The following is a 27,991-nucleotide window of genomic DNA, read 5'->3' on the forward strand; positions in this document are numbered from 1 at the left end:
AGAGAGGTGTAACCAGCCTCCCAGCAGGAACCTATCTAAATATGTATGCAGAGCAACCCCTCCAATGTGAGGAAACTTTTCTTGGATGTATGCAGAGGCAGCTGCTCCCTAAAACGCATGAATCTATCCTGAGATGTATGCAGAGACAACCCTTCCACAGCACAAACCTGTCCAGAGGTGTTTGCATAGGCAACAGCCCCCATGACTGGAAACTATCCAGAGATGTCTGCAGAAACAACCCCCACAGCAAGAACCTATCCACAGCTGTATTCAGAGGCAAGACTTCCCCCAAAGGCTAGAAACTATCCACAGATGTATACAGCAACAGGAACCTATCCTGGGTTGTATGCAGGAGCAACCCCCCACAGCAGGAACCTATCTAGAGATGTATGCAGAAACAACTTGTCCCACAGCAGGGACCTATCCAGCGATATATGCAGAGCCAGACTCCACTTCAACAAAGAACAAATCTTGGAATGTATGCCAAAGCAATTCCTCTCCAGTCAGCACCGTATGAATTGCCAGTCCCAGGCCAGCCACCAAGGGCGGTCCCTCCGCTATGGTAGAGGACCGTCTCCACGCTGCTGAAAGCAGAAAAATAAAGTGATAATAAAAGTATTTTCTTATCTCTTTATTTTTCAACTTTCGTAGGGTGAGGCAGGATCAGCATCCTCCGTGTTGGCAGATGGAGGAGGAGTGGTATGTGTGCTTCTAAGTGTGCTTGTCAGTTTGGCCGGCCGTCCGAGAGCAGCCAAACTGGCATGCACACTTAGAACTCTCCACCTGGCTGTGTTGCACAGCTGGGTGGAGATTAAACTCAGGACCCACACCCTGAGTGGCATTTCTGCCTGATCAGGCCAATCCTGGCGCTTCTTTAATGCTGATAACAGCATGAGAGAAGCGTGGGATTGGGTGGGGAGGGAAGGAAGATGAGAAGAAGAATCGTGGTGGGAGTGGTGGAACATGGAGGTAGCAGCTACGTTTTTTTTTTCTTGCCCCCCGTGCCACCGGCTCCACTTGCTGCCCCCTGCCTTGCAGCAGCCACTACTGCCACCCGCCATCACAGATCTCTCCGAAGATGTTTTTCTCCCAAACTGTTGCATAGCATACTGATGCTCATTATCTTAGCATGCATGCTCATGCCTAATGAAATCTTTCCCATAACAGTAAAATAATTATTAATAGTCTACGCATAGGAAGAACTATCGTTTGCTCTAAGTTACTGCTCTAGAGCAATATAAAAAAGCCTGGGGCCTCTGCAGGTTGCCCCCTCACGAGATTCTACAAAGGGGCATTAACATGCATTACGCCACTGCCAGAGGAAGGCTTCTTCCTGTCCACACCCACCCACTCTCCTCAAGGAAGCTATCTAGGTGTGCAGCAGAGCTGAATCAACTCCGGCAGTTTGTGTGGGGCTGTCCCACAGACAGTGGGGTTTATGGATTGCTCAAAAATACTTCTCTGTGGCTTCTGATAAAAAAACTTTACACAGTTCATAAACACTCACTTCACATTGGTGTATGCAGCATGTACTGCCAGCCAGAATCACTCTGCAAAAGTGGTGTGTGTTCGGCAGACACCCAACACCCTTTCATTACATTGCACTAAAAGAACAAATGAAAGCTACATAGAGCATAACCAAACCCATAATTTTCTAGGGGAGTACCTAAGGTGTGGGATAGAGTATGGACAAGGCAGGAAGGGTTTTGACCTCGAGTGGGAGACAAGAGATTACATGTCAAGGGCAGTAAAAGTCTGTGAGGCTCAACGCCTTCATTACTAGCCATCCTGGGAGGTCAGAGGTGTGATCTTCTCCCTGCCTAGGTCCTTTGTCTCCATCATGGGGAAGTGTTAGCAGAACCAGCTGGAGGGCAGACTCTTGTTTTAGTGGAAAATGGCTTGGGGGAGCCCGCAAAGGCAAGAGAAAGGGGGTAACTACTCTAAGGATGCCACCAGGGTGAATGCTAGCTAATCCAAGGCACGATAATTGTGCTCAGGGTTAAAAAGCACTGTGTTTCACACAAAACATGGGGAAAATCGATCGGGTCATTGTGGAACTGGACATCTGGGGTTTGCCTGGGTACAAGGCACTGTTATCCTTTGGACCGCCTGCCACTTGCGGTAGCATTAATTTTTAGATGCAATCACAGGGTCATATATGCTTGTGCATATATGTCCTCACTCATAACACAGTGCACCCTGCCTCCTGGGCTATAGGAAACCTACCTTACGGGTCAGTGAACAGTACTATGGGCAGTGAAGGGACTCTGCCTGCACTTGGTGTGGAGTGAAGCTCATGCAGGCTGACATGGCAGCTCTACGAGCTTTGCTTTTTCTCGGGTCAAGCAGAGTGGCACAATCACTGCTGGAGCCCTGGTGTCCCATTTACCATACCTGCCCTGGGTACCACTGGTACCATTTACTAGGGCCTTACTGGGGTGGTAAAGTCTTGGCCAATTGATCTCATTTCTTACAGTGGTTAACTCACAATTCTCAAATGTCCATTATGAAAGGCATTTGAGCATATTGAATGCCTCCAAACAATGAGACTGAAAACCATACAACCCTCCTTCTGCCTGGCCTGATGATCTAGGACCAAATTCAAAAATATCTAAGGAGGTAAAAAACCTTAGAATTACCATTGATGCCGAACTGTCATTGAATCCATCAGTGAATAAGGTAGCCAGCTCCTAGACTTTAGGTTGAATGGAATTTAAATAATTATTGCATACAACTGTTTATCTATTGAGTCCCTGATAGAATGGCAAGCATGATCATTACAAATCTTTGTTAAATGAATGGATTAGGGTCCCTACTTAGAAGAGTATATCAGGATCAGAGGGCAAATTGAAACTCCAATGGATTGATTCTAAATTGGAGTCTGATGGACAGTAGACACAAGCTACAGTCAGGAATATTTCAATTCTTTTTACACTTTGCATGCTGCTAATCCACACTGAAACTGACCTGGAATGATCGTTGGCAGTATGGAAAACTTATCAAAAGGCTAACCTGTTTTTTTTATTTCTCCTGTTTTTATAAATGCTCCTTTAACCTGATGCTTAGAGCTAAGGTATGTACATCCTGACATACATGCGCAAAGTTCCATTGGGTTAGAAATACACTTCTTATGGCCAATGACTGTGCGAAATGGATTTCCGGTACATGAGCTGGCTATTCTTCGCAGCTCAATTTCATGTTATTATATCCCACTACCATTTGCATTAACATCTGGTTGCTGGGCACAGCTTTCAATGTCTGGAACCCAATCTTTTTGCTTGGTACTTAATCATTGATGTTGAGACCTAGTGCCTGGCATGGCAATTAGCTCCACTGTCACCAAGCTATGCAAAGACAACTCTGGCACATGTGGGAGCGTTAGGGTGTACTACAAATTTTGACACCCTGAAATTTACCTTAATCAGAGTTCCGTCATTTTGCTGGCTCAGAGACAGTGTTAAACCTCACTTTCATGAGGCAATGTGTCACCACGTTAAGACACCTACCTAAGCATCAAAATCATAAAACACAATTCATTAAGTAATGGGGAACACTCAATAATTGACTTCTACATCAATGGAAAATTTAAAAGGTTTTGTTAAAGAATTAAAAAATATAGCAGCACAGAGTCAATGCCATGGAAGCTCTCAGTACAGATTTATACAGACAATGCAAAAATCAGAAGTTAATTTAAGTCCCAAAAGAGCATCGAAAAGCAAACTAAGGAGGAAAATGGACAGCACTCCTAGCAACATCTAAGCCTTCGGGAAAGTCTTCTGGCTCACCCCCAAAATCATGTTTTTTTTACATTATTCTTGCATTTGAAATTACAGGATCTTCAGTTTAACCATGATGTGAGCAAATGCGGCATTTGAACAGCAAATAAGAGCACATAAAAAATACAAAATAAATAAATATCACAATACTTTAACACCTAAGCACAAATTCACTGCATGAATAATTATTCAGCATTATTCAGAACAATCTATGGTAATGTCAATAAGAGACGCTCAAATAAAGCAAGATACATTAACAATTATGTGTAATGTGAATGAATACTGCACAGTAAACAAATGGAAAGAACTTGTAAATGTTTCAAGTTATGGCTGTACTTTAGAATGTAACAAGAGCAGAATAACAATAACAGTGTATTTCAAATTCGGTTATTGGTTGACCGGTGTCAAAGTCCCACTCAGGCAACACCCACAATCCTTGTCAGAGTGAACTACAAGAAGTCACTAAATTAACCTATGCTTAACCCTGTGGTAGCTTGGCAGAAAGCAGTCAAGCCTCACTTAGAGGAAATGTGTAAAGTATGTATGAAGCATATAAACAGAAATAAAGTGAAAACAACACAAGAAAAATTCCAAACAAAATTAGAAAAATAGTGTGAGTTTGGGTCACATCCCCTACACAACAGAACAAATATTATACATGCCCCCATTATTTCCTAAACCAGACAACATTATAACAGGAGTCCATCAAAGCTCAATCATCTTACCCATGCTTTTCAACATCTACATAAATTCACTACCAGATCTCATCAATGGGTTTGACATCACCTGCTTTAACTATGCAACTGACACACAGATACTTCTGAAATTGGAAAGCCCAAAGGACATTAAAACACCAAAAGTCTTTGATTCCCTCCGGGCCATTGACCAATGGATGACATTGAATGCCTCCAAAACTTAGACTGTAAAACGTTCCACCTTCCCTGTGCCTGGCCTTATGATCTAGGACCACATTCAACAATTTCTAAGGAAGTAAAAAATCTTGAAATTACCCTGGACTCCAAACTGTCAATGAATCCCAAAGTGAATAAGGTAGCCAAAAAAATCGTAATCACAATGAAAATACTTCAACGCATCTTCTGGACCCTAGAATTCCCACACAAGGCTCAAGCTGCCATCTCTCTTGTCCTAACAAAATTGGATACACTAATGGGCTTTATCACAGCACAAACCTGTCAACTATGAGAAAACTACAATGAATTTGGAATGCTGCTGCTAGACTCCTCCTACATGAACAGCCACAAGCACACATCTTTTCTGCCTTGAGGACTCTACACTGGTTACCAGATGCCAGAAGATACTCTTTCTAGCTTCTTTGTATCACACACAAAGCAATATATGGTAAAGGACCATTCTTCACAATGAAGAAAATCAATAAATAGATACAAGATAGGAACCTAAGCTCAAGTACGGCTCCCCATCTCATATCTCCTACATACATGAAAAAACAATTGGTGGGACATCTTTCTCTGTTAAGCAGCTAAACTATGGAATTCCTGTCCCGCAAACATAAATCCACAGACCACAATCTCCATTTCAGAAGATTAGTCAAAAGCTGACTCTTCATCACATGATGACTATAGTCACAACGCAAGAATGTACCACAACAGTATACTCAGACATGACAAATTATACTTCTAACGTTGTAGAAAAAAGCTCTTGGTGTACAAATACACATCACTGTAATTTGAATTCTGCCTTCTGCTGTAAAAAATATACATTTATATAATGGAGAAATTATATATATCTTACCCCACAGGATACATGTGTATATTAGACGTTGTCAAAATTGCTGCTTCTATGTATATATAGGTTCATATCCAGAGGGATACTAATTAATGCCATGTGTGCATATATCTATATATATACATGCATATGTTATATAGTTGCGGCTGCCACTAGGTAGTAATAGTTAGGACCTAGTTTGGTGCCATTTGATGACACAGCACAACATTTTCCAAGAAACTACAACGTTCACTTCAGCTGCTGTCTGGAAAAGTTTGGGGTGATCCGTCAAGCAGGAGCCGAGGAAAAGGGGAGTTTCATGTTTCAGCATTCATTTTTCCATGGGTATTTTCAACAGTGATAGATTCCAAACCACTGGACGGAATTACACAAAATTTTGTAGAGGGGTAGCTCTTGGTCCAGAAAGAGACCTTTTTGTTATTTGGTGTCTCTTGAGTCCATTAAAAAGTACCACATGATAAATTCAGATCATGTAAATATTGACACTTCCATGTACGTATGGATATTTACATGACCACAACTTATAAAACAACTCACTAATTCCCTTTTTCAGACCCCTCCTATCATCCTATCCCTACCTCAAACCCCAGTAAACACATAAGAAATAAAGAGCACAATTCTAACAAAACTGATGCACAAGAGAAAAGAAATGCACTAACCTATGAACTACTAATCTTGTGTTCCATAGTAGCATGTTACACGATGCGAAAAGTGCTTCCATGCCTCGTCAGGGGTCGTAAGTGCTATATACATTCACAATTTACAATACTATTGAGAAAAGTATTTCTGTATAACTGGCCAAAGTGTGTCAGTGTTCACAAACTAACACATATTAATTCTCCTCTTTCAATCTTGTTATGCATGGAACAATTATCATGCTTATCAAATCCTATCATTATAGCCATCAGCATATTTACTGAAAATTGGGTCTCTTATAAAATTCTTATATTTCGAAAATGACCATAGAACTACACTTTGGAAGAGTTTCCCTCGGTTTCCCAGCTTTTATCCGGAATTTCTTGACTAAACAACAGTATTTCTCAGCCTTAGCTGGTCTTTTACATTTTTCCTTAACAATTTACCTTCTGCATCCTCATCCTGCACATCCATTAGTACATCAAGAACAGTGTCTCCAGAATGAAGAACACCACACCTCCTTGTGGGTTTCAGCACCATGTCAGGGGGAACATGGGGCTCGTAGAAAAAAGCCACCCGTTCACACTGCAAGCAAATCCTCGAGTTACTTTATCTGATCAGACTGTAAGCAGGGATGAGACTAATGGGAGAGATTTCTTACTAGAATTGTAATTATTAATCTAAAAATTACAAAAGGTATATTAAGTTTCCTAAGTAAACATGCATGTAAAAAAACAAATGCAAATGCACTTGTATACGCATATATTTGTATTGTGTATGACTGGGCAGGATAGTTTTACATTTGCTTCAAATCAAATCAAATCATTAACATTTATAAAGCGCGCTACTCACCCGTGCGGGTCTCAAGGCGCTAGGGGAAAAAAGGGGGGGGTTATCGCTGTTCGAACAGCCAGGTCTTTAGGAGTCTCCGGAAAGCGGAGTGGTCCTGGGTGGTCCTGAGGCTGGTGGGGAGGGAGTTCCAGGTCTTGGCAGCCAGGAAGGAGAAAGATCTCCCACCCGCCGTGGAGCGGCGGATGCGAGGGACAGCAGCGAGTGCGAGGCCAGAGGAGCGGAGGAGGCGGGTGGGGACGTAGAAGCTGAGGCGTCTGTTGAGGTATTCCGGTCCCTTGTCGTGGAGGGCTTTGTGTGCGTGGGTGAGAAGTCGGAAGGTGATCCTTTTGCTGACTGGGAGCCAATGCAGGTGTCTCAGGTGTGCGGAGATGTGGCTGCTGCGGGGTATGTCGAGGATGAGGCGGGCCGAGGCGTTTTGAATGCGTTGCAGGCGATTTTGGAGTTTGGCTGTGGTCCCGGCGTAGAGGGTGTTGCCGTAGTCCAGGCGGCTCGCGACGAGGGCATGGGTGACGGTTTTTCTGGTGTCGGCGGGGATCCAGCGGAAGATCTTGCGGAGCATGCGGAGGGTGAGGAAGCAGGCGGAGGACACGGCGTTGACTTGCTTGGTCATGGTGAGAAGAGGGTCCAAGATGAAGCCGAGGTTGCGGGCGTGGTCTGTGGGGGTCGGTGCGGTGCCGAGGGCCGTGGGCCACCAGGAGTCGTCCCAGGCGGACGGGGTGTTGCCGAGGATGAGGACTTCCGTTTTTTCAGAGTTCAGCTTTAGGCGGCTGAGCCTCATCCAATCTGCGACGTCCTTCATACCCTCTTGTAGGTTGGTCTTGGCGCTGGCGGGGTCCTTGGTGAGGGAGAGTATAAGTTGGGTGTCGTCGGCGTAGGAGGTGATGATGATATCGTGCTTGCGTACGATGTAGGCGAGGGGGCTCATGTAGACATTGAAGAGTGTCGGGCTGAGTGATGAGCCTTGGGGTACGCCGCAGATGATCTCGGTGGGTTCTGAGCGAAACGGCTTTGTTAAAGATGAAGTGCGGGCAGGGGTCCGAAGGGGCGCCGGAGTGGATAGAGTTCATGACGGATTTTGTTTCTTCCGTGTTGATGTGGGACCAGTTGTTGAGGGTGATGGCCGTGGATGCCGGTTCGGTGGTGTATGGTTGGGTCTGGTGTCCGAAGCTGTCGTGGAGGTCGCTAATCTTGCGATGGAAGAAAGTGGCGAGGGATTCGCACAGATCCTGTGAGGGCGTGACGGCGTTGGCGCTGGGGTTTGAGAACTCCTTAACGATGCTGAAGAGTTCTCCGCTGTTGTATCTGTTTTTGTCCAGTCTGTCGGTGAAAAAGTTCCTTTTGGCAGCGCGGATCAAGTGGTGGTGTTCGCGGGTAGCGTTCTTGAGGGCGGTCATGTTATCAGGGGTGCGGTCCTTGCGCCAGGCTTTCTCAAGGGCGCGACAAGTTTTCTTTGATTCTTTGAGGGTGTCAGAGAACCAGAGAGGTTTTTTGGTGTTGGTCTGTCGATGCGTGCGTTTGAGGGGAGCAAGGATGTCTGCGCAGTTGGAGATCCAGTTTGTGAGGTTGAGGGCTGCGTCGTTGGGGTCGGTGGTGAGGGTGGGTTGGTTGGCGGCGAGTGCGGAGAAGAGTTGCTCTTCGGGGATCTTGTTCCACTGTCGACGAGGGATGGGTTGGGTGCGGAGGTGGCGGGTCTCGCGTCGGAATGTGAAGTGGACGCAGCTGTGGTCGGTCCAGTGTAGGGCGGAGGCGTGGCTGAAGAAGACGTGTTTGCTGGCGGAGAAGATGGGGTCAAGTGTGTGTCCGGCGACGTGGGTGGCGGTGTTCACCAGTTGTTTGAGGCCGAGGTTGGCGAGGTTGTCGAGCAGGGTGGTGGTGTTGGGGTCGTTGTTTTGTTCCAGATGGAAGTTGAGGTCACCTAGGAGGATGTAGTCTGGCGAGGCGAGGGCGTGCGGGGAGATGAAGTCGGCGATGGCGTCGCTAAAAGGGGCGCGTGGGCCGGGAGGACGGTAGACGAGGGATCCTCTGAGGGTGGTCCTCGGATCGGTGCGAATCTGAAAATGCAGGTGTTCAGCGGCGAGAGGGGTGTCTTCGGTGGAGGTGGTGACGCTGATGGAGTCTTTGAAGACGATGGCGATACCTCCTCCTACCTGGTTGGTGCGGTCTTTTCTGGAGATCCTGTAGCCTTCGGGGATGGCAGTGGCGATGTCCGGGGGCCGAGGAGGCGTTCATCCAGGTCTCCGTGATGAAGGCGACGTTCGGTGCTATGGAGTCCAGGAGGTCCCAGAGTTCAATGGCGTGTTTGTGGACAGAGCGAGCGTTGACTAGGATGCACTTGAGGTGGTTGATGGCGCGTGGGCTTGTGGTCGTGGTTGTTGCGTGGTGGAAGGTGCGTTTGCAGGAGTTGCAGGCGAAGGGTCCATGGGTGCGTTTGGGGTGAGCTTGGAAGCAGGTGTTGGAGCGTCCTGGGTTGAGGGCGTGGAGGGTGGTGGGGTCGTAGCGGGTCAGCGGGGCTTGGGAGAGCTGGGGACCAGGGGTCGTGGCGCTGGGCGCGGGCCAGGCGCGGACGGGCGCAGACGGGCTTGCCTCTGGCGCGCCCGCTGCGCGATCGCGCAGCAGCCGCCATATGAGGTAGGAGGGGGGGAGGGGTCAGGTGGGGGCGAATGGGAGCTGGGGGGCGGGGGCGTGCAGGAAGTCGCGGCGGGAAAGCGCGAGGGAGGGGGGACAGGTAGAGTGAGAAGAGGAGGGGGGTTTAAGGGTGGAGGGGGGTGAGTGTTAGAGGTTTAGGAGATAAGGGAGAAAGATAGGAGTAGGGTTGAGAAGATAGGGGAGGGGGGTTGTAGAGGTGGGTGAGGGTGAGAGGTAGAGTGAGAGGATAGGAAGATAGGTAATAGAGGGGGTGAGGGAGGGGGGGAGAGATAGAGAAATAGATAGAGAAAATAGATAGGGAAATCGATAGATAGGGAAATAGATAGAGAGATAGGAAGATAGGAGGAGGTGGAGAGTGAGGGAGTTAGATAGTGGGATAGAGAGATAGAGAGATAGGTAGATAGGAGGAGTGAGGGAGGTAGATAGTGAACGGGTTAGATAGGAGAGATAGAGAGGGGGATGCGAGTGGGGGAGGGGGATGAGGCAGGAGCAGGAGGGCAGGCGCGGGGAGAAGAGGACGGAGGAGGCAGAAGAGCCGAAGACAAGAAGAACAGAAGACAAGAAGAACAGAAGAACAGAAGAACAGAAGACCGGAAGGAGAGAAGAAAGGAAGACCGGAAGAACACAGAACACAGAAGAACACAGAAGAAGATACAGAAAAAAGAAGAACAGAGGGCAGAAGACCACAGAAGAAGATGAGGAAGAAGAGAAGAAGAGTGAAGACGGGGGAAAGAAGAGTACAGAAGAAGATTACAGACGAGGAGCGAGGAGGAAGAACAGAAGAACAGAGAAGAAGAAAAGAAGAAAAGAAGCAGGAGCAGGAGAGAGGGTGAGTAGCGCGGGGCAGAGCGAGGGGCTGGGAGGGGGGGGTGGTACTTACTGTGAGGTGGATCTCAGGAACTCAGGAACCTGGAGGAGCTGCAGCGGCAGGGGGAGCGACCTACCCTTGGGTCAAGGGTCGCTACCACTGTCGTGCAGCGGCCGCCATATGAGGTAGGAGGGGGGGGAGGGGTCAGGTGGGGGCGAATGGGAGCTGGGGGGCGGGGGCGTGCAGGAGGTTGCGGCGGGAAAGCGCGAGGGAGGGGGGGACAGGTAGAGTGAGAAGAGCTGGGGGAGGGGGGTTTAAGGGTGGAGGGGGGTGAGTGTTAGAGGTTTAGGAGATAAGGGAGAAAGATAGGAGTAGGGTTGAGAAGATAGGGGAGGGGGGTTGTAGAGGTGGGTGAGGGTGAGAGGTAGAGTGAGAGGATAGGAAGATAGGTAATAGAGGGGGTGAGGGAGGGGGGAGAGATAGAGAAATAGATAGAGAAAATAGATAGGGAAATCGATAGATAGGGAAATAGATAGAGAGATAGGAAGATAGGAGGAGGTGGAGAGTGAGGGAGTTAGATAGTGGGATAGAGAGATAGAGAGATAGGTAGATAGGAGGAGTGAGGGAGGTAGATAGTGAACGGGTTAGATAGGAGAGATAGAGAGGGGGATGCGAGTGGGGGAGGGGGATGAGGCAGGAGCAGGAGGGCAGGCGCGGGGAGAAGAGGACGGAGGAGGCAGAAGAGCCGAAGACAAGAAGAACAGAAGACAAGAAGAACAGAAGAACAGAAGAACAGAAGAACAGAAGACCGGAAGAGAGAAGAAAGGAAGATCAGAAGACCGGAAGGAGAGAAGAAAGGAAGACCGGAAGAACACAGAAGAACACAGAAGAACACAGAAGAAGATACAGAAAAACGAAGAACAGAGGGCAGAAGACCACAGAAGAAGATGAGGAAGAAGAGAAGAAGAGTGAAGACGGGGGAAAGAAGAGTACAGAAGAAGATTACAGACGAGGAGCGAGGAGGAAGAACAGAAGAACAGAGAAGAAGAAAAGAAGAAAAGAAGCAGGAGAGAGGGTGAGTAGCGCGGGGCAGAGCGAGGGGCTGGGAGGGGGGGGGTACTTACTGTGAGGTGGGTCTCAGGTACTCAGGAACTCAGGAACCTGGAGGAGCTGCAGCGGCAGGGGAAGCGACCTACCCTTGGGTCAATGCTTGAATCATAAATGTTTATATAGGAGCTGCAGAATAGGGAAGTGTCTGGGTGCAATGGAAAGTATGGTTGCCGGAGAGCTAAGGTTGGTAGATAGTTGCATCTTGTGTGGGAACAAGGAAAGGAACTCTCAGTGACAGGGCGGGGCGCGGTGTCTAAATAGCTTTGAGGGCCACAGAGGAGGGACTGAGCGTCTCTTAGAGCTCGCTGTGAGGATTTATATTGCAATGTTGAGATTCGACTGGAGATAGGTCGCAGGCTGGTCTCCTGAAAGATAACACGTTCATGCTTGGACTGAACATAAATAACTCTTAAAACTTATCTGAAGTGTCCTAGTGATTATTGTTGGAAAGAGAAACTTCACAGAGGTTGCTTTGCATACACGTATGTCCAAAACAAGCCTCTTTTTCTGAACAGGAAAAAATTAAGGCATTTACTAAACTTTTCCTTTTTATTCACCTTTGCGTTTTCCAGTCTTTAAACATAAAAAAGTTATGCAGCTCACCTTTCTTAATCTGTAAAGGGTCACTGAGCTCTGAAGTCACATATTCTCCTGACTCCAGGATCTGGTATGAACACCTGTACTTCGTACCAGCTCTAGCATTCACGCCGCTGATGAGAAAAGTCACGCAGTGGCTCCCAGATGAAGGCACGCGATCAGTTAGAGGTGCTTGCGCTTCATCTTTGTACAGAAAAAATATTTTCACTGTCATGTCTTGGGGTGCTGAGCAGTTAATTTTGTAATCTCCTTCTACGCCCCGCACAGCCTCATAGGAGATGGACGGCCTGGGCGGACCTGAAAGAAGCAATGAGAAATATTTTGTTGAATGTCATCGTGAGTCTTCAGTTTAAATTGGCCAAAGTTTACTTAAATCATGTACTGAATGCCCGGGTCGCTTAATACATAATATTGATTCCATGTTTTGCCTCTTTCTTTCATCACCCTGCACGTCCCTTCTCTTTATCTCACACAAGCAGGTTCTTTTCATCCTTTGTCACTGTTTCATGGCTTTCTTTTTCGTCATTCTTCCTCCTGTTTCTGCCTCTCTTTTGCTTTGAACCAAATTCTGATGATAGCAAATAATTCCAGGTGCTCAAAAATGGGTGCCAGTGCCCACCACCTGCACCTATCGGGGCAAATTAATCACTGCTTCCTATTAGAACTGGGGATTGCTTCTGTAGCACCTAGTTTAACAAAACTATTTTTTATACCTATGTGTTAAATGGCCAAAAAAGAACATCCAATATTCAGAGACTACCGGCACACTGCACCTCATTTTTTTTTACGCTCCAGAGGTGCATTGTGCCAGCCCATATTTATGAGACCAAGCAAAGACACCTTGCGTCGCTTTTCAGGGCCTTGTAAATATGGGCACCTTACATGCATAAAAGAGTGAAAGGGGCATTCCATGGGTGTTTCTGTGGGTGTTCCCATGCAACACTCATGGAATGCTAAGGAATCTGACGCATTCCCAGATTTACAAGTATGGAACTGCATCAGATTCACACGCCATCTAAGAGGTGGCGTAGAACTGATGCAATTGGAAAATTTATCTTTATATCTCCTCATTTTTCCTCTTTCTCTGTGTGGTGTATTTTGCAGCACACGTAGAAAGAGGAAAACACCTCTAGTGATTGTTTTTGTGCAGGAAGGTGTTCCTTCCTGCACAATAATCCCCACAACACAGGCATCCTTGCACCATGGTGCAAGAGTGCCTGAGTTAGCACTAGTCAGCAATTTGTGTGCCAGAGCAGGGGGAGAGGACAGAAATGTGTTGTATCTTGTAGATACAGCGCATTTCTTCCCTTTACTGGTGGCGCAGGGCACAACAGCAAAACACTTGCTGCGCCAGCCTGCACCACCTGGGCTTGTAAATAAGCCCCTATATGTTTATGCTGGGGTGTTTTTTAACTAGCAATTAACAGATCCTTGTGTAAATGAAAGTGTTAGTTAATCTTCATCACCTGAAACCGATGTCCTCCCAATCATTGTATATAGTTGAGAGGTGTGCCTCTTTCCTTGACAATGCCACTTTCCCAGCCGTTTTCTGTTTTCAAATGGGAGAGCCCTCCCCATCCAAGGCAAAAGGCCCCTCCTTTTGCATATTTATGATTTTAATATCAAGCTGCGTTGAAGAATTAAGGAATTATTTGCTTTTGCACTTGAGGGTGCTGCACACGTGGTAGGCCTACCCTGAGTAGAACCAGGGATTTAAAGCTGCATGTTAGGTAGGCTTTTGTTTTGGCATAATGAACCCACTTACTGATAGTCATTGTAGATGCCTTTTTACACCTGTTTGCTGGATCAAAAGCAAGAAAAAAAGAATTAGTCTTTCCTATATCCTCAATCAAGCCTAGAAAAACTGGTAATGTTTTCTTAACATGTAAACACAGAAGGACAACATCCTCACTCTCAGATTGCTAAACCAGAAGAACTATTTATTGGTGTTTATGGAACTGTATCTGCACTTTGGGATGAAAATGTTGATCTACCTTTACATTCACCTCATCTGGAATAAAACCTGAAACAACAATATGAACCTAAGAGGGCTTCCACCTTCCCCCTAGTCTTCTTGATGACATTATCACCACCAAGAATATCAACTTAACTGTCAGCCACTGGAGCGAAGCCAATTTTAAGAGTTTATAAGGGTTTTTTGATTACCAGTGAAAACAGTTGTTAAATCCCATGGAGGAACTACTGAAGATTGAATGAGTCTTTTAATTCAGAACTTTTTAATCATCCTTTTCCTGGGCAAGAGATTTGGGACACTTTCAGAGGTGAACCTCCTACACATGTAACAGCTACCCAATGATAGGCTAGTGTTGCCGATGATAAACATTTTTGAAAACCTTCCTGTAAAAACTGCTGTATCCTGAAGGGATCATCAGCTGTTATTATACAGTTATTATTTAAGCACCATTTTCCAAAACTTAACCAGTGTTTTGTTTATGCAGATAACGAGGATGGTTTCCTAGATTGCTGCACAGATACCACCACCTCTTGTGAACAGCCAAAGGCCTGCAATCCCATCTGCTCAGTTTAGAGTTGACAATCTTAGAGCCTGAAGAGTCATGAGAGAGGAGGGTACAAATGATCATCAAAGGGTGGAGCAGAAAATTGATTACCTGCTCTACTGTGCTAGCCCACCTGATCCTTAATAAGTAAACTTACAAGTCGACGCGCACAGGTCGATGAACCTTTTGATTCGCATGGAGTATCCTTGCTACGGTGTGACCAATGTTTCTCAATAATCAATGTACAAAAATCAATAACCATTAAGCTAATCATTAATCAACAGTTAAGAACATCACACCATGACCCTTCAGTCATGAATAACCACAACTCAATATAAGTTTCAGAAACTTTATTCCCTATTGGTTACAATACTAAATCATGAGATTAATTCAAACTTTATTCAAATCAAATCAAGATTACTTCATTAGTAACAGCTAATAACATAATCTAATCAGAATTTGAGAAAACATACATTCTAAAGCAAATGCATAAGTCAACATGTGAATCAGAGGTGAATGCGTCAACATGAGTAGCAGAGTTCAGCAAATCAGTCTGTCAATCATTTGGTCACTGTATATGCCAACGTCCTAGAATAGGAACCTCACATAACCCAAATTAGCATTAGCATGTGGAACTTCATGCGAAAACAGATTAGATTATGAACTTGGAAAAACATCTAGCTAAGAGAAAAACTATTAGACAGTACAGCTGGTACCTAGAAAGAAAAGCCACAAAAAAGTAATTCAGTCACATTGTCATAGCTACCTATCCACGGTATGGATCAGCAATAAAGTCAGTCTTTGTCTTCAGGTCATCAATCAATCAGCATCGCATCAGGTTCTCCTCTTAGAGAGTATGAGCCCAATAACATGATCTCAAATCTCTTCTCCCTGTTGAGACGGGGCCACTCACCTGAAAAGCAGGATGTCTGCAGGGGTGATGGTATGCCCCGACCTCCTGGAACACCTCTCGGCACTTCCTGGTGGACACAGAAACCCCAGCAGGTGTCCCAAAGGAAAGGGGGAGTGGAAGAGAAAGAGACAAATCACTGCCACGTCTTGCCGGTCCAGTTAGGCATCCTGTATCTTCAGGGGGCAGGTCGTTGTTGACAGAGTGATAGTAGAGTTAGCGCACTCAACTTCCTGGAAACTGAATCTCTCTTTCTGATATGGGCACGGGAGGGGTAGAAGAACACCGGGATGCTCCAGCACTTTTCTTAGATAATAATAACTGTTGGCACAATTACTAACAGTGCATTACCAAAAACCCAAACGGAGTACCATAACAATAAGTACTGCAACACTAGGGCTGGCTTCACAGAGATTCACTGTTGAACACTACAATTAGAACTATGGTTGCACAAGAAAGACAAACAAGGGCATTCATTATATCACGTATAACTTTCCTGCATGCATAGGGCTAAACTAAAAGGAACAAAAACAATCCAAGAAATACAAATGTCCACTCTGGGTTTAAACAGTTAGGGTGGCACAGTTTGATTTGGTTTCACTGTGTGTGTGAAAAACCTTCAAAAGCAAATTCCTCAAACTTGAAACACAGGCATGAATGACACAATTTAAATCCAAGAGTTATGCTATTAGAGAGAGAAAAGTCACGTAAATGCTCTTTTAAAATTGCACTGTCACTTTTTGTAGTACTTGAGCTCAAGCAGATTTCCTGAAGCACATTTAGGCAAGTAACTACAATAATAATAATGTAGAATGTTCAGAAATGCATTTGTCTCCTCAAGATAAGCACTCTGCCAAAATACGAGGTCTGAAATACACCAGCTGTTCTAGGAAAGCACGTTGCTCAAAGAACAAACTCCTTGGAGATTACTAGTCACTTAGCTGTAGTCATCTCCGGATTGCTGGAGGAATGCCTGGTGTCAGCTGGTACAGGAAAGAAGAGAAGTATTGCCTCAAAAGTGCTGAATACGAGGATGACAGCAGGGGCTGGACTGCCAAATCAGATGCTGAGATCAGGAAGCAAAACAAAGCCAAGAAGGGAGGAATGCTTCCCTCTGCTATATATAGCCAATCAGGAAAGCAGTTGAATTTCCACATATGGATGAGTCACCACACTCAATTAGAGGCACATGTCTACACCACACCCAATTAGAAGCACATGTCTACACCTGCTCACATTAGCAAACAAGCATTGGTAAAACAAGCATTGATGAAAACCAATTGTGTAACACAACACATTGGCCCTCATTCTGATATTGGCGGGCGGCGGTCGCCGCCCGCCAATATCTGGCCGCCGAATGACCGCCCCGCGGTCAAAAGACCGTGGCGGCCATTCCAACTTTCCCGCTGGGCCGGTGGGCGCCCTCCAAAAGAGCGCCCGCCGGCCCAGTGGGAAAGCCCCTGCAACAATGAAGCCGGCTCCGAATGGAGCCGGCGGAGTTGCAGTGGTGCGACGGGTGCAGTGGCACCCGTCGCGATTTTCACTGTCTGCTATGCAGACAGTGAAAATCTTTGTGGGGCCCTGTTAGGGTGCCCCACGACACCCGTTCCCGCCATCCTGGTTCTGGCGGTGAAAACCGCCAGAAACAGGCTGGCGGGAAGGGGGTCGGAATCCCCATGGTGGCGCTGCAAGCAGCGCCGCCATGTAGGATTCCCTGGGCCAGGGGAAAACCGGCGGAAAACCGCCGGTTCCCCTTTTCTGTCCGCGGCTTTACCGCCGCGGTCAGAATAGCCCTGGAAGCACCGCCAGCCTGTTGGCGGTGCTTCCGCTGCCCTCCGCCCTGGCGGTCAGAGACCGCCAGAGTTGGAATGAGGGCCATTATGTTTACTTAGAAACATGAAGGTTTAACCAAGAACAGAGATATGATTTAACCGTAATCCCTGGGGATGCTGACAGATAACACAGGAGGCACCTTGGGGATTCCTGACACTCCCCAATATCGTATCAATTTCAGAATAAGGGCTGTCTCCTAAAATCTGTCTCCATCTATCTGAAGTTTTCTCCCTTTGTCACGACATTATACCAAAGTCACCCAGACTATTCCCCAATTCCTGATTGGTCAATTAATCACACAACTTTATTTCACCCAATGATCCTTATAATTCAAATCTATAAGTTCTAGCATTACGCAGTTCCCATGTAGTTGATTGGTTCACTTTACGATGTCCTCATCATCCGGCTTGTCAGATATCGAATGTTGCATCTTCTTCTCTAGTCAGTGTCTCTTTTGTTTGAGTCCTGGGAAAGGACACTCTGAATGTTTTACACCATTTTTGATACAATTTTGATTCCATCAACTCCTGTCCATCGGTTCTTTGCAAAGGTTTCTAGCTGAGCAGATTTATTAAACAATGAGCAGTTCACAGTCAGTTCAGCACATCAGCATCTCTACATTGAACTTTAATATTCAGCTTCTGCACGAGGCCTGGCAAAACTAGCCCACGACTCTGTCCAAGTTAAGTTCTACAATATAATGCAAAACATACGTTATATCTCTCAAAACGACATTCTACCACATTATTTTTAATAAGTTTACAATGTTCCACATATGTTAATCACTTTTTAATATAATACGTGAATCTTGGTAGCCATTCTCCAAGGGCACATTTTCAAACGTGCACATTATTTTTCTACGTTAATCATTTTCTACAGTTTTCATTATTCAAGATACATAAACATTCATTATTCATTTCTAATTCATATATTTGCGTTAACAACTGCTAACTGAGATAGGAATAGAAACCACATCTTCCTTGGCCGAAATTGAGCTACTAAGTTATTCTCCTCCCAAATCTTTCTCAGCACCATGTGTAAAAGTGTGTGGAAGTAAAGGTGCATAATACCCACTTCGGACATTTAATGGAACGAGTCTACTTCCAAGCTTGACTGTCTCCGGACTCCATGCTGTAATTCTAAAGCAGACTGAAAAGTTCCAAAAACACAATTTAAAATTTATGAACAATTAAACAAAAAAGTACCAATTCTAGATGTACAGCAGTGTATAGGATTTATTCTTATCACACTGTGGTCATTACCTTTAAATTAGCTTTTGCCCTTGCTGGGTGAAGTCCCACAGTGCATCATCATTTAGCTTCCCAAAGCTTTCAGCAGCAATAAACATAATTCTGCCATGATGTTCTTTGGATATTTTATCTCTTTGTTTTTAACACAATTCACTTCTTAACAATCTCTGCACGATATTTGTTATATTTTACATGAATTGATTCAAACATCCATTACAATAATCCATTACTCATGAAAATTGTGGAGGTAAACGAGAACGCTCCAATATTGTAAAGTTCAATATTTTGATTGCAACATATGTATATCGTCAATAATGTTAGGCAAAAACATTCATGTTTATGTTTACAAAACGGCCATGAGTGTCAAGATATTTTTGAAAGTAGATTATATTTAAATATGACTAGTCCCAAGTCAATGTATTAAAGGGATACTAAACAGTCATTGGACCCAATGGCTGGAGCTATCAGTTGGGGAAGCAAAAGGAGAGACCAATTACGTCCTTGTATGTAAGTATGGCTATCAACACTCGAGAAGGTTGAAGGTAAAGAGATCAGCAACAAAACTGGCATAATTGTGATCTGCAGCATAACCAGCATGAAAGTTAAAGTCACATTAGACAGTCGAGGTGAAGGTTCCCATTACAACTTCATCTACTAGACTAACAACATTTGAAGACATCAAGGGGGTTATTCTAACTTTGGAGGAGTGTTAATCCGTCCCAAAAGTGACGGTAAAGTGACGGATATACCACCAGCCGTATTACGAGTTCCATAGGATATAATGGACTCGTAATACGGCTGGTGGTAAATCCGTCACTTTTCCGTCACTTTTGGGACGGATTAACACCTCCTCCAAAATTAGAATAACCCCCTTAGATTGAGAATCTGGAGGATGTAAACAAGAATTATGATCTGAATAAGCGAGTGACTGAGTGGAAGGTGACACTGAGTGAGTGCCTGAGTCGGAGGGGGCACACTAGGATATCAGAGAGAGTGTGTTTGAAATTCAAGGCCACAGAGATTTCTCAGTAAGCTCTGAAAATAATTGAAACAGCACTCACTTCTCCCCCTGTCTCTGTTGGTAAAAGATCATAAAGCCAGTAGGGACCACAGTTCCCGAGTTAGGACTAAAGCTGTCTCGCAGTCAAGATTCAGTGACTACAACTATCTAAAGTTATGTTTGGCTAAAGACCATTCATTCATGAGACTGAATTTCCACATACTTCTTTGGGTCTCAGCATCTAGAGCTTGGGTCCTCATAGGGGATCGACTCCTCCTACCTCTAGTTCCATATCTTCACAGAGCCCATTTCCACTAAGTTTCCCATGACACTATGCATACCAGCAACATGATGTAGTGGACTGTTTCATGTGCAAAGGGAGTGGTGTCACACTCAGGGTTCAATTTCATGGATGTCTGGACTTCAATGATGCTCCGTCCCACGCACATTGTACTTGAAGGAAGCTAAAGTCCACTCCTGAGTACAAAGGGGCAAAGGGGACTTGGGAACAACCCACATCACTACATAGCACCCTTTATTCCTTTTTTGGAGCTATATGGATTTGTCTCATGTGTTCTGGTGTTGAGGAGAATAAACAAACAACAACACTAATTCTCTTGAACTGAACTTTATTGCATGCAGTATATGATGTATCTTTTAGACTTGGGTAACATTCTGCAGTTACATGTACTTGTGAACAAAACATGGTTCTCTGAAGTATATCATAGAAAATATCAGCCTTAGGTCTAATTTGTCTTTGTGCAATGTTATCTGCATGTAACCTCATTGTTCAACTACTTTGAATAATATTAAATGCAGTTCTTAACACACTCAGAAAGCAAAATCAAATACATATTTCAACATCTTTAGTAAGAATGAAGGATCACTCCAAGTCAAGAACATGAACTTAGTTCATAAAGGTCTATCACTAACAATGCCATCTTAAGCTGATGATGGTACTCCAATAACAAATCAATATAAAGTCAAACAATGGTACTCTAATAACAAAAAGATTCCACAGGATAGCTGCAGCGTGAGTCAGTCCTCCAAATAAAATAGACACAAGCAGACAACAATGCAGCCATTTGGATGCAAGGTTGTTCTGGATAAGTGCCCTGATATACTAGAGTTCAAAGATGGCTCCCACACCCTGGTTCAAATGTGTTCACGTTTGACATGCAATTTTCATTACATGAGCGTCATCCTGGTTTGGGAAGCTATAGCAGGCACTCACTATTTCAGCTTCCATCGTAAAGTATGGAACACTACTCGGATCTTCATTTAATATTAACATGCATTGCAATTCAACATAAAGGCCCTCATTACAACCCTGGCGGTCGGTGTTAAAACGGCGGTAAGACCGCCAACAGGCCGGCGGTAAAAAAAATGGAATTATGACTGCGGCAGAAACCGCCAACATAGACAGCCACTTTAACAATCCGACATCCACGGCAGTAGAAACAAACAGCATGGCGGTCACCGCCAACAGACAGGCAGAAGACAATGTACAGCCCACACCATTATGAAAGGCCAATTCACCACCTTTTCCGGGGCGGATTCAACGCAAAAAAAAACACAGCGGAAACAGGACTTGAAAGGGAAAACTCTCACCTCTACACACCCCACGAGGAACCAGGACGCCATGGAGCCGGAACTCCAAATTCTCCCTGCGATAGTCTTCCTGCTCCTCTACCAGGAGCACGACCGATGGCGGCGATGACCACGGTGAGTACTGCACCTACAACACAGGGGTGGTGGGGAGGGAAAAGAGAGTGACACACACACGCAACACGCAACACCCCCACCCCCACCCTCACACACAACACACACACCAATACATGCTGAAACATAACATTTCCCCCAGCAACCCACCCTGGAAGAACGCAAGGACAAAAGGAAATGAGTTGTACGATTGAAATCATGAAAAATCCATTAGTCAAAAATATATATACACTATTAACAAATATGTACACCAAGAATTCAAGTCCATGTACTGCACCTACATAGTCCGTGGACCACTGGGCCCAAAATGCATGGGCGAGGCCCACACAAGATACCCGATCTAAACGGAGAGAACACTGCAGGGGCATCAGATCGAAATAAAACAGGCACCTAAGGGCGAAGGGAAGGGGGTGCACCTCAGCCGGATGAGTGCAAGACGCCAGCTCCACAAGGGGGCTCCATGCCCATTGATGCATCCTAAGGAGTGCAAAGCCACAGTCTCTCAAGTCTCTACAGTGGGTGGGTTGCCCACTGCTTTATCCTGGGGAGTGCAAAGCCACAGTCTCACAAGTCTCTCCAGTGGGTGGTTTGCCTACTGCTTTATCCTGGGGAGTGCAAAGCCACAGTCTCTCAAGTGGATAACAGTCTCCACTGGTTCTGGAGGGGCCTTTGTGCCCAGAGTGCTTCATCCTGCCAAGGACTGACGTAGTGGATGTGATACTCCACTGGTTCTGGAGGGGGCTTTGTGCCCAGAGTGCTTCATCCTGAAAAGCACTGAGGTAGTGGATGTGATACTCCACTGGTTCTGGATGGGGCTTTGTGCCCAGAGTTCTTCATCCTGCCAAGGACTGAGGTAGTGGATATTTCTCCACTGGTTCTGGAGGGGGCTTTGTGCCCAGAGTGCTTCATCCTGCCAATGACTGAGGTAGTGGATGTGATACTCCACTGGTCCTGGAGGGGGCTTTGTGCCCAGAGTGCTTCATCCTGCCAAGGACTGAGGTAGTGGATGCCTTTCTCTACTGGTTCTGGAGGGGGCTTTGTGCCCAGAGTGCTTCATCCTGCCAAGGACTGAGGTAGTGGATGTGACACTCCACTGACGGTGGGGCAACATGGAAGCTGTCCAGGCCCCTGGAACTGTCCACCAGTCTCGAACGAATAACCACTGAGCATGGCAGCCATGTCTGCGGTGGTGCCACTGGCACAAGATGTGGAATGGCCGCTGGCGGTGCTGACGGCGGGCTCATTGGGCAGCGGTGCTGGTGGGGGGGGCTCACTGACCTCGGTGCTGGCGGCGGTGTCCTGAGCGGCGGAGCTGGTAGGGGGCTCACTGAGCTTGCTGCTGGCGGCGGTGTCCTGAGCGGCGGTGCTGGTGGGGGGCTCACTGACCTCAGTGCTGGTGGAGGTGTCCTGATCGGGGGTGCTGGTGGGGGGCTCACTGACCTCAGTGCTGGTGGCTGTGTCCTGAGCGGCGGTGCTGGTGGGGGGCTCACTGAGCTTGCTGCTGGCGGCGGTGTCCTGAGCGGCGGTGCTGGTGGGGGGCTCACTGAGCTGGCTGCTGGCTGCTGGCAGCGGTGTCATGAGCGGCAGTGCTGGTGGCAGCCTCACTGAGCTTGCTGCTGCTGAAGGGCACAGTGTCTGCGGTGCATTTGAAGGACACAGTCTTGTCCGCCGTGCACATTGGTGGCGCCTTCCCTTTCTTTCTCTGGCCCTTCCCCACCTTGGATGGTGGCGCAGCTGTCTTGCCACTTCCAACTGTTGTCCTGGCTGAGCCCTTGGTGGCAGGTGTTCTGGCCTTCTCCCTCCGGGCTGTGGGCAATGTCCATGGCCTCGCTCCTTGGGACACTGGCTGCCCTGCTTCTTTGCGCACTCCTGAAGCCGGTTACTGCTAGCACCACTGTTCTAGGTGATGTGGTGGCTGAGGTGCTGGGTTGGGACCTGGAAAGGCGGGCCCTAGGGGATGGAAAGGGTGGGGGATGTGAAGGGAACAGCTCAAGGTTTGACAGGAAAAGTTTTTTAGACACACTGGGACAGGTAGATGGAGGGGGTTTGGGAGTGGAGGAAGAGGTAGTGGTTGTGGGACTTGTACGTTTGCTGACTTTGGGTGAAGGTGCATGTGCATGGGCTGGAGGCTGTTGTGAGGTGGATGGCTGTTGGGTGGGTGTGTGACTGCGTTTGTGTACTTTGGGAGGAGGGCTCACAGACACACTGGGAGAGGACACTGGGGATGTGTGAATGGTAGTGGGGGTGGTGAGTGCACGTGAGAGGTGTGTGGTGATGGGCGTGCTGGTGATGGAGGTAGTGGCTGAAGAGGTAGTGCATTCAGGTGTGAGTGGAGACGTGACACGGAGGGAGGAGGGCGACGTGGTGGAGGGGGACACAGTGGAGGCAGTGGATGTTGGTATGTCTGCATGGGTATGATGCTTGTGTGAGTGCCTGTGGGATGTGTGGAGCTTATGTTTGCCAGAGCTACCCTTGTGTGCTGAGGTGTGTGCATGCTGGTCTGATGGTGTGCTTGGGATAGGCTGAGGTACTGGGGATTGGGTCTGGGTGGAAGAAGTTGGAGGGGGGAGGTTGGACACAGGGACAATGGCTGCCATCAGTGCGGTGGCAGAGTCTGAAATGCTTGCTGTTGGGCTGCCTGGCCAGAATGAATGCCCTCCAGGTATGCATTTGTCTGTTGCAACTGCCCCTCTACACCCTGGATGGCATTCAGAATGGTAGACTGCCCAACAGTGAGGGATCTCAGGAGGTCAAAGGCCTCCTCACTGAGGGCAGCAGGGCTGACTGTGGCAGGGCCTGAGGTGCCTGGGGCGAAGGAGATGCCCACCCTCCTGGGTGAGCGGCCACAGGGCACACGCTGAGGGGCTGCTGGGAGGGCGGTGCTGGTAGGGGGGGTGGCAGCTGTACCTGTAGATGCGGTGGGCACAGAGGGGCCCACCACCGCAAGGGAGCTCTCATCAGAGGAGGAGTCAGTGTCACTGGTCTCAGCTCCTGTCCCCGCTGTGGAGCTCCCCTCGCCCTCCATCCCACTGGTGAATTCTGAGTCCGTAGTCTCGCCCTCCAGGGCCATGTGGGATGCAGCTCCCTCCTTCTCAAGTGGCACAGCTCCTCTGCTTGACAAATGTGTGCAATAAAGTTGTTTATTTCGTACCTTAGTGTTGACTGACCCTCTGATCGCTGTTCTCATCCATAGAGCACGTCCGCTGGGGCAGGTGAGGAGATGGCAGCATCCTCCAGTGTACAGACCGCTGGTGGACCTGTCGACAATGGAAGAGCTACATGTAATTGTCACATAAAGAATTGATCGTACCACAATCCAGGAACTGTGTGCCCAGTTGGAGCCAGATCTGATGTCAGCTATCCGCCATCCCACAGGAATCCCCCTTCTAGTGCAGGTCCTGTCAGTACTCCATTTCCTGGCAAGTGGGTCCTTTCAAACACAGGAATCCCCCCCTAGTGCAGGTCCTGTCAGTACTCCATTTCCTGGCAAGTGGGTCCTTTCAAACAACAGTGGCCATTGCATCAGGGATGTCCCAGCCAATGTTCTCTAACGTGTTGTCCAGAGTGTTGTCTGCCCTGCTGAAACACATGCGCAGCTACATCGTTTTCCCTCAGGTGGAGGATTTGCCTACAGTGAAAGGTGACTTCTATGCCCTGGGACATATCCGCAACATCATAGGTGCCATTGATGGGACACATGTGGCTTGGTCCCCTCCGCAGGAGTGAACAGGTGTACAGAAACCGGAAGAGTTAGATTCAGAATGGTATGGTATGTTTGGCCGACCAGTACATCTCCCATGTGAACGCCAAGTTTCCTGACTCAGTGCATGACACCTACATTGTGAGGAATAGCAGCATCCCTTATGTGATGGGGCAACTCCAGAGGCACGGTATGTGGCTATTAGGTGAGGACCTGTACCCTATACAGTGTGAATAGTTGTCTGGGTCTGGGGTTGTCCCTAAGGGTTAGTGTGTGTCTAACAGTTGTCCCTCGACATTGCAGGTGACTCTGGCTACCCCAACCTGTCATGGCTACTGACCCCAGTGAGGAATCCCAGGTCAAGGGCAGAGTAACGCTACAATGAGGCACATGGGCGAACTAGGAGGGTTATAGAGAGGACCTACAGCCTCCTAAAGGCCAGGTTCCGAAGCCTCCACATGACAGGTGGTTCCCTATACTACTCACCAAAGAAGGTGTGCCAGATCATCGTGGCCTGCTGTATGCTGCACAACTTGGCTTTGCGAAGACAGGTGCCTTTTCTGCAGGAGGATGGTCCTGAAGGAGGTGTTGTGGCAGCAGCTGTGGAGCCTGTGGACAGTGAAGAAGAGGAGGCAGAAGAAGAGGACATAGACAACAGAAACACTGTGATCCATTAGTACTTCCAGTGAGACACAGGTAAGAAGACATCACTGTCTCCTACATCTGATAAAATTGTTCGACCTCTCATCTGTCTGTCACTTTCATCCACTGTATGGACCCTGATTTGTCACTTTCCCTTTCGATTTCACAGATGTGTGTCCCACTGTGTGACCTCTGCTATGTTACCTCATGGACTAGAGCTGTGTGACATAGGTATGTTGACAATACAATGGACATTACTATTTCCCTCAGTTATTGCAAATACACAATTGTGAAAGCACGGACTGACTCCAAATTGTTTTGTGGTTTAAGGGTGTTTATTTAAGTGCAATATTGGGGAGGAGGTTGTAAAATGGTCAGGGGTGATGGTGGAGGAATGTCTGTGGCAGAGTCCAGTCTATTAGTCTCACAGTTGCATTGTCCAAAGGGGCATAGGAAGTGGAGCTAGAGCAGTTTAAGGCTGGACAGGGTAACAAAGTGGGACAGAAGGATGACATTCAGGGTGGTCTCATTTCTTGGCGGGGTCTTGGCATTGTTCTCTGTCTTCGTCCTGGATCTCAGGGACCGTTTGCGGGGTGGTTCTCCATCTGCAGGGGGAGGGGTGCTGGTGTTGTGGTCCTGTGGCGGTGCCTCCTGTCCACTAGCGCCGGCGGAGGTGGTGGGCAGTTCATCATCCAGGCTACTGTCAGGGGCCCCTTGTTGTGCCACAGTGTCCCTCCTGGTGTTCACAAGGTCCTTCAGCACCCCTACAATGGTGCCCGGGGTGGTATTGATGGATTTGAGTTCCTCCCTGAACCCCAAATACTGTTCCTCCTGAAGTTGCTGTGTCTTCTGATACTTGGCCAGTACTGTTGCCATCATCTCCTGGGAATTATGGTAGGCTCCCATGATGTTGGAGAGGGCCTCGTGGAGAGTGGGTTCCCTGGGCCTGTCCTCCCCCTGTCGCACAGCAGCCCTCCCAGTTCCCCGGTTTTCCTGGGACTCTGTCCCCTGAACCGTGTGCCCACTACCACTGCACCCAGGACCCTGCTGTTCTTGGGATGGTGGGTTAGCCTGGGTTCCCTGTAGTGGTGGACACACTGCTGCTTGACGTGTCCTGGGGACAAAGGTATGGGCCCGCTGGGTGGGTGCTGTGCTTGTGTTTCCTGAGGGGGGAGGCTCTGTGGTGGCCTGTGACTGTGTCAGGGGAACCAACTGTCCCGAGGTCCCAGATGGGCCGGGCTGGTCATTTAGATCCAGTTGGACAGAGCTGCTGTCATCACTGTGGGCCTCTTCTGTGGGTAGAATGGACATGTCTGGAACCTCCTGTCCGGTGACTTTGGGTAGGGGTCCTGCAGGGGTGTAAAGGCAGGATTATTGCATCTGTGTTTGCCATGGTGTGCAATGGGTGGGTGACCCTGTACCCCAGTGCTTCCATTCCTGTGTAGGACCTTTTGTGATAATTGGTTAGGGGTCTGTGTGGGTATGTGTAGTGGACATTCATTGGTGATGGATGTCCATGCTTTGTTGTTGCATGCAGGGCTTGGTGCTGGGATGTGTGGTTTATATGTGAGGAGTTGGAGTGATGGGGGTGAGGGCGAGGGTGGGGGTATGTGATTGCATGCAGGTAGGGTGGGGGATGATGAAGTTAAAGCTTTGTCTTACCAGAGTCCATTCCTCCAGCTACTCCTGCAAGGCCCTCAGGATGCAGTATAGCCAAGACCTGCTCCTCCCATGTTGTTAGTTGTGGGGGAGGAGGTGGGTGTCCGCCGCCAGTCCTCTGAACCGCAATGTGGTGTCTTGAGACCACAGAACGCACCTTCCCCCGTAGGTCGTTCCACCTCTTCTTGATGTCATCCTGTGTTCTTGGGTGCTGTCCCACTGCATTGACCCTGTCCACGATTCTGCGCCATAGCTCCATCTTGCTAGCTATGGTGGTGTGCTGCACCTGTGATCCGAATAGCTGTGGCTCTACCCGGATGATTTCCTCCACAATGACCCTGAGCTCCTCCTCAGAAAACCTGGGGTGTATTTGCGGTGCCATGGGGTGGTGAGGGTGATGTGTGAGATGGTGTGTGTTGTGATGTGTGGGGTGATGTTTAGGGGTGTGTGGTGTTTTGTGCGTGGATGTGTATGTGTGATGGTGTTGTGTGCCTCTATATGCTGGTGTCTTTGCTTTGCTGTCTCTCTGGCCTTCTTCAAAATTGTTGGTAGTAAGGGTTTGTGGGT

At 47.5% G+C, this 27,991-nt stretch overlaps 1 protein-coding gene across 1 annotated transcript in view; it reads right to left on the reverse strand.

Annotated features, from left to right (window-relative positions):
* The window catches only part of LOC138247405 (leukocyte immunoglobulin-like receptor subfamily A member 2), a 746,857-nt gene that overhangs the window by 274,207 nt on the left and 444,659 nt on the right, over positions 1 to 27,991 (reverse strand). Inside the window, exon 6 of the mRNA XM_069202043.1 lies at positions 12,196 to 12,486. Within this exon, the coding sequence (XP_069058144.1) occupies positions 12,196 to 12,486 (291 nt within the window). The remainder of the gene's footprint in view (positions 1 to 12,195; positions 12,487 to 27,991) is intronic.

Source organism: Pleurodeles waltl, chromosome 7, assembly GCF_031143425.1.
Source record: "Pleurodeles waltl isolate 20211129_DDA chromosome 7, aPleWal1.hap1.20221129, whole genome shotgun sequence".
Taxonomy (NCBI): domain Eukaryota; kingdom Metazoa; phylum Chordata; class Amphibia; order Caudata; family Salamandridae; genus Pleurodeles; species Pleurodeles waltl.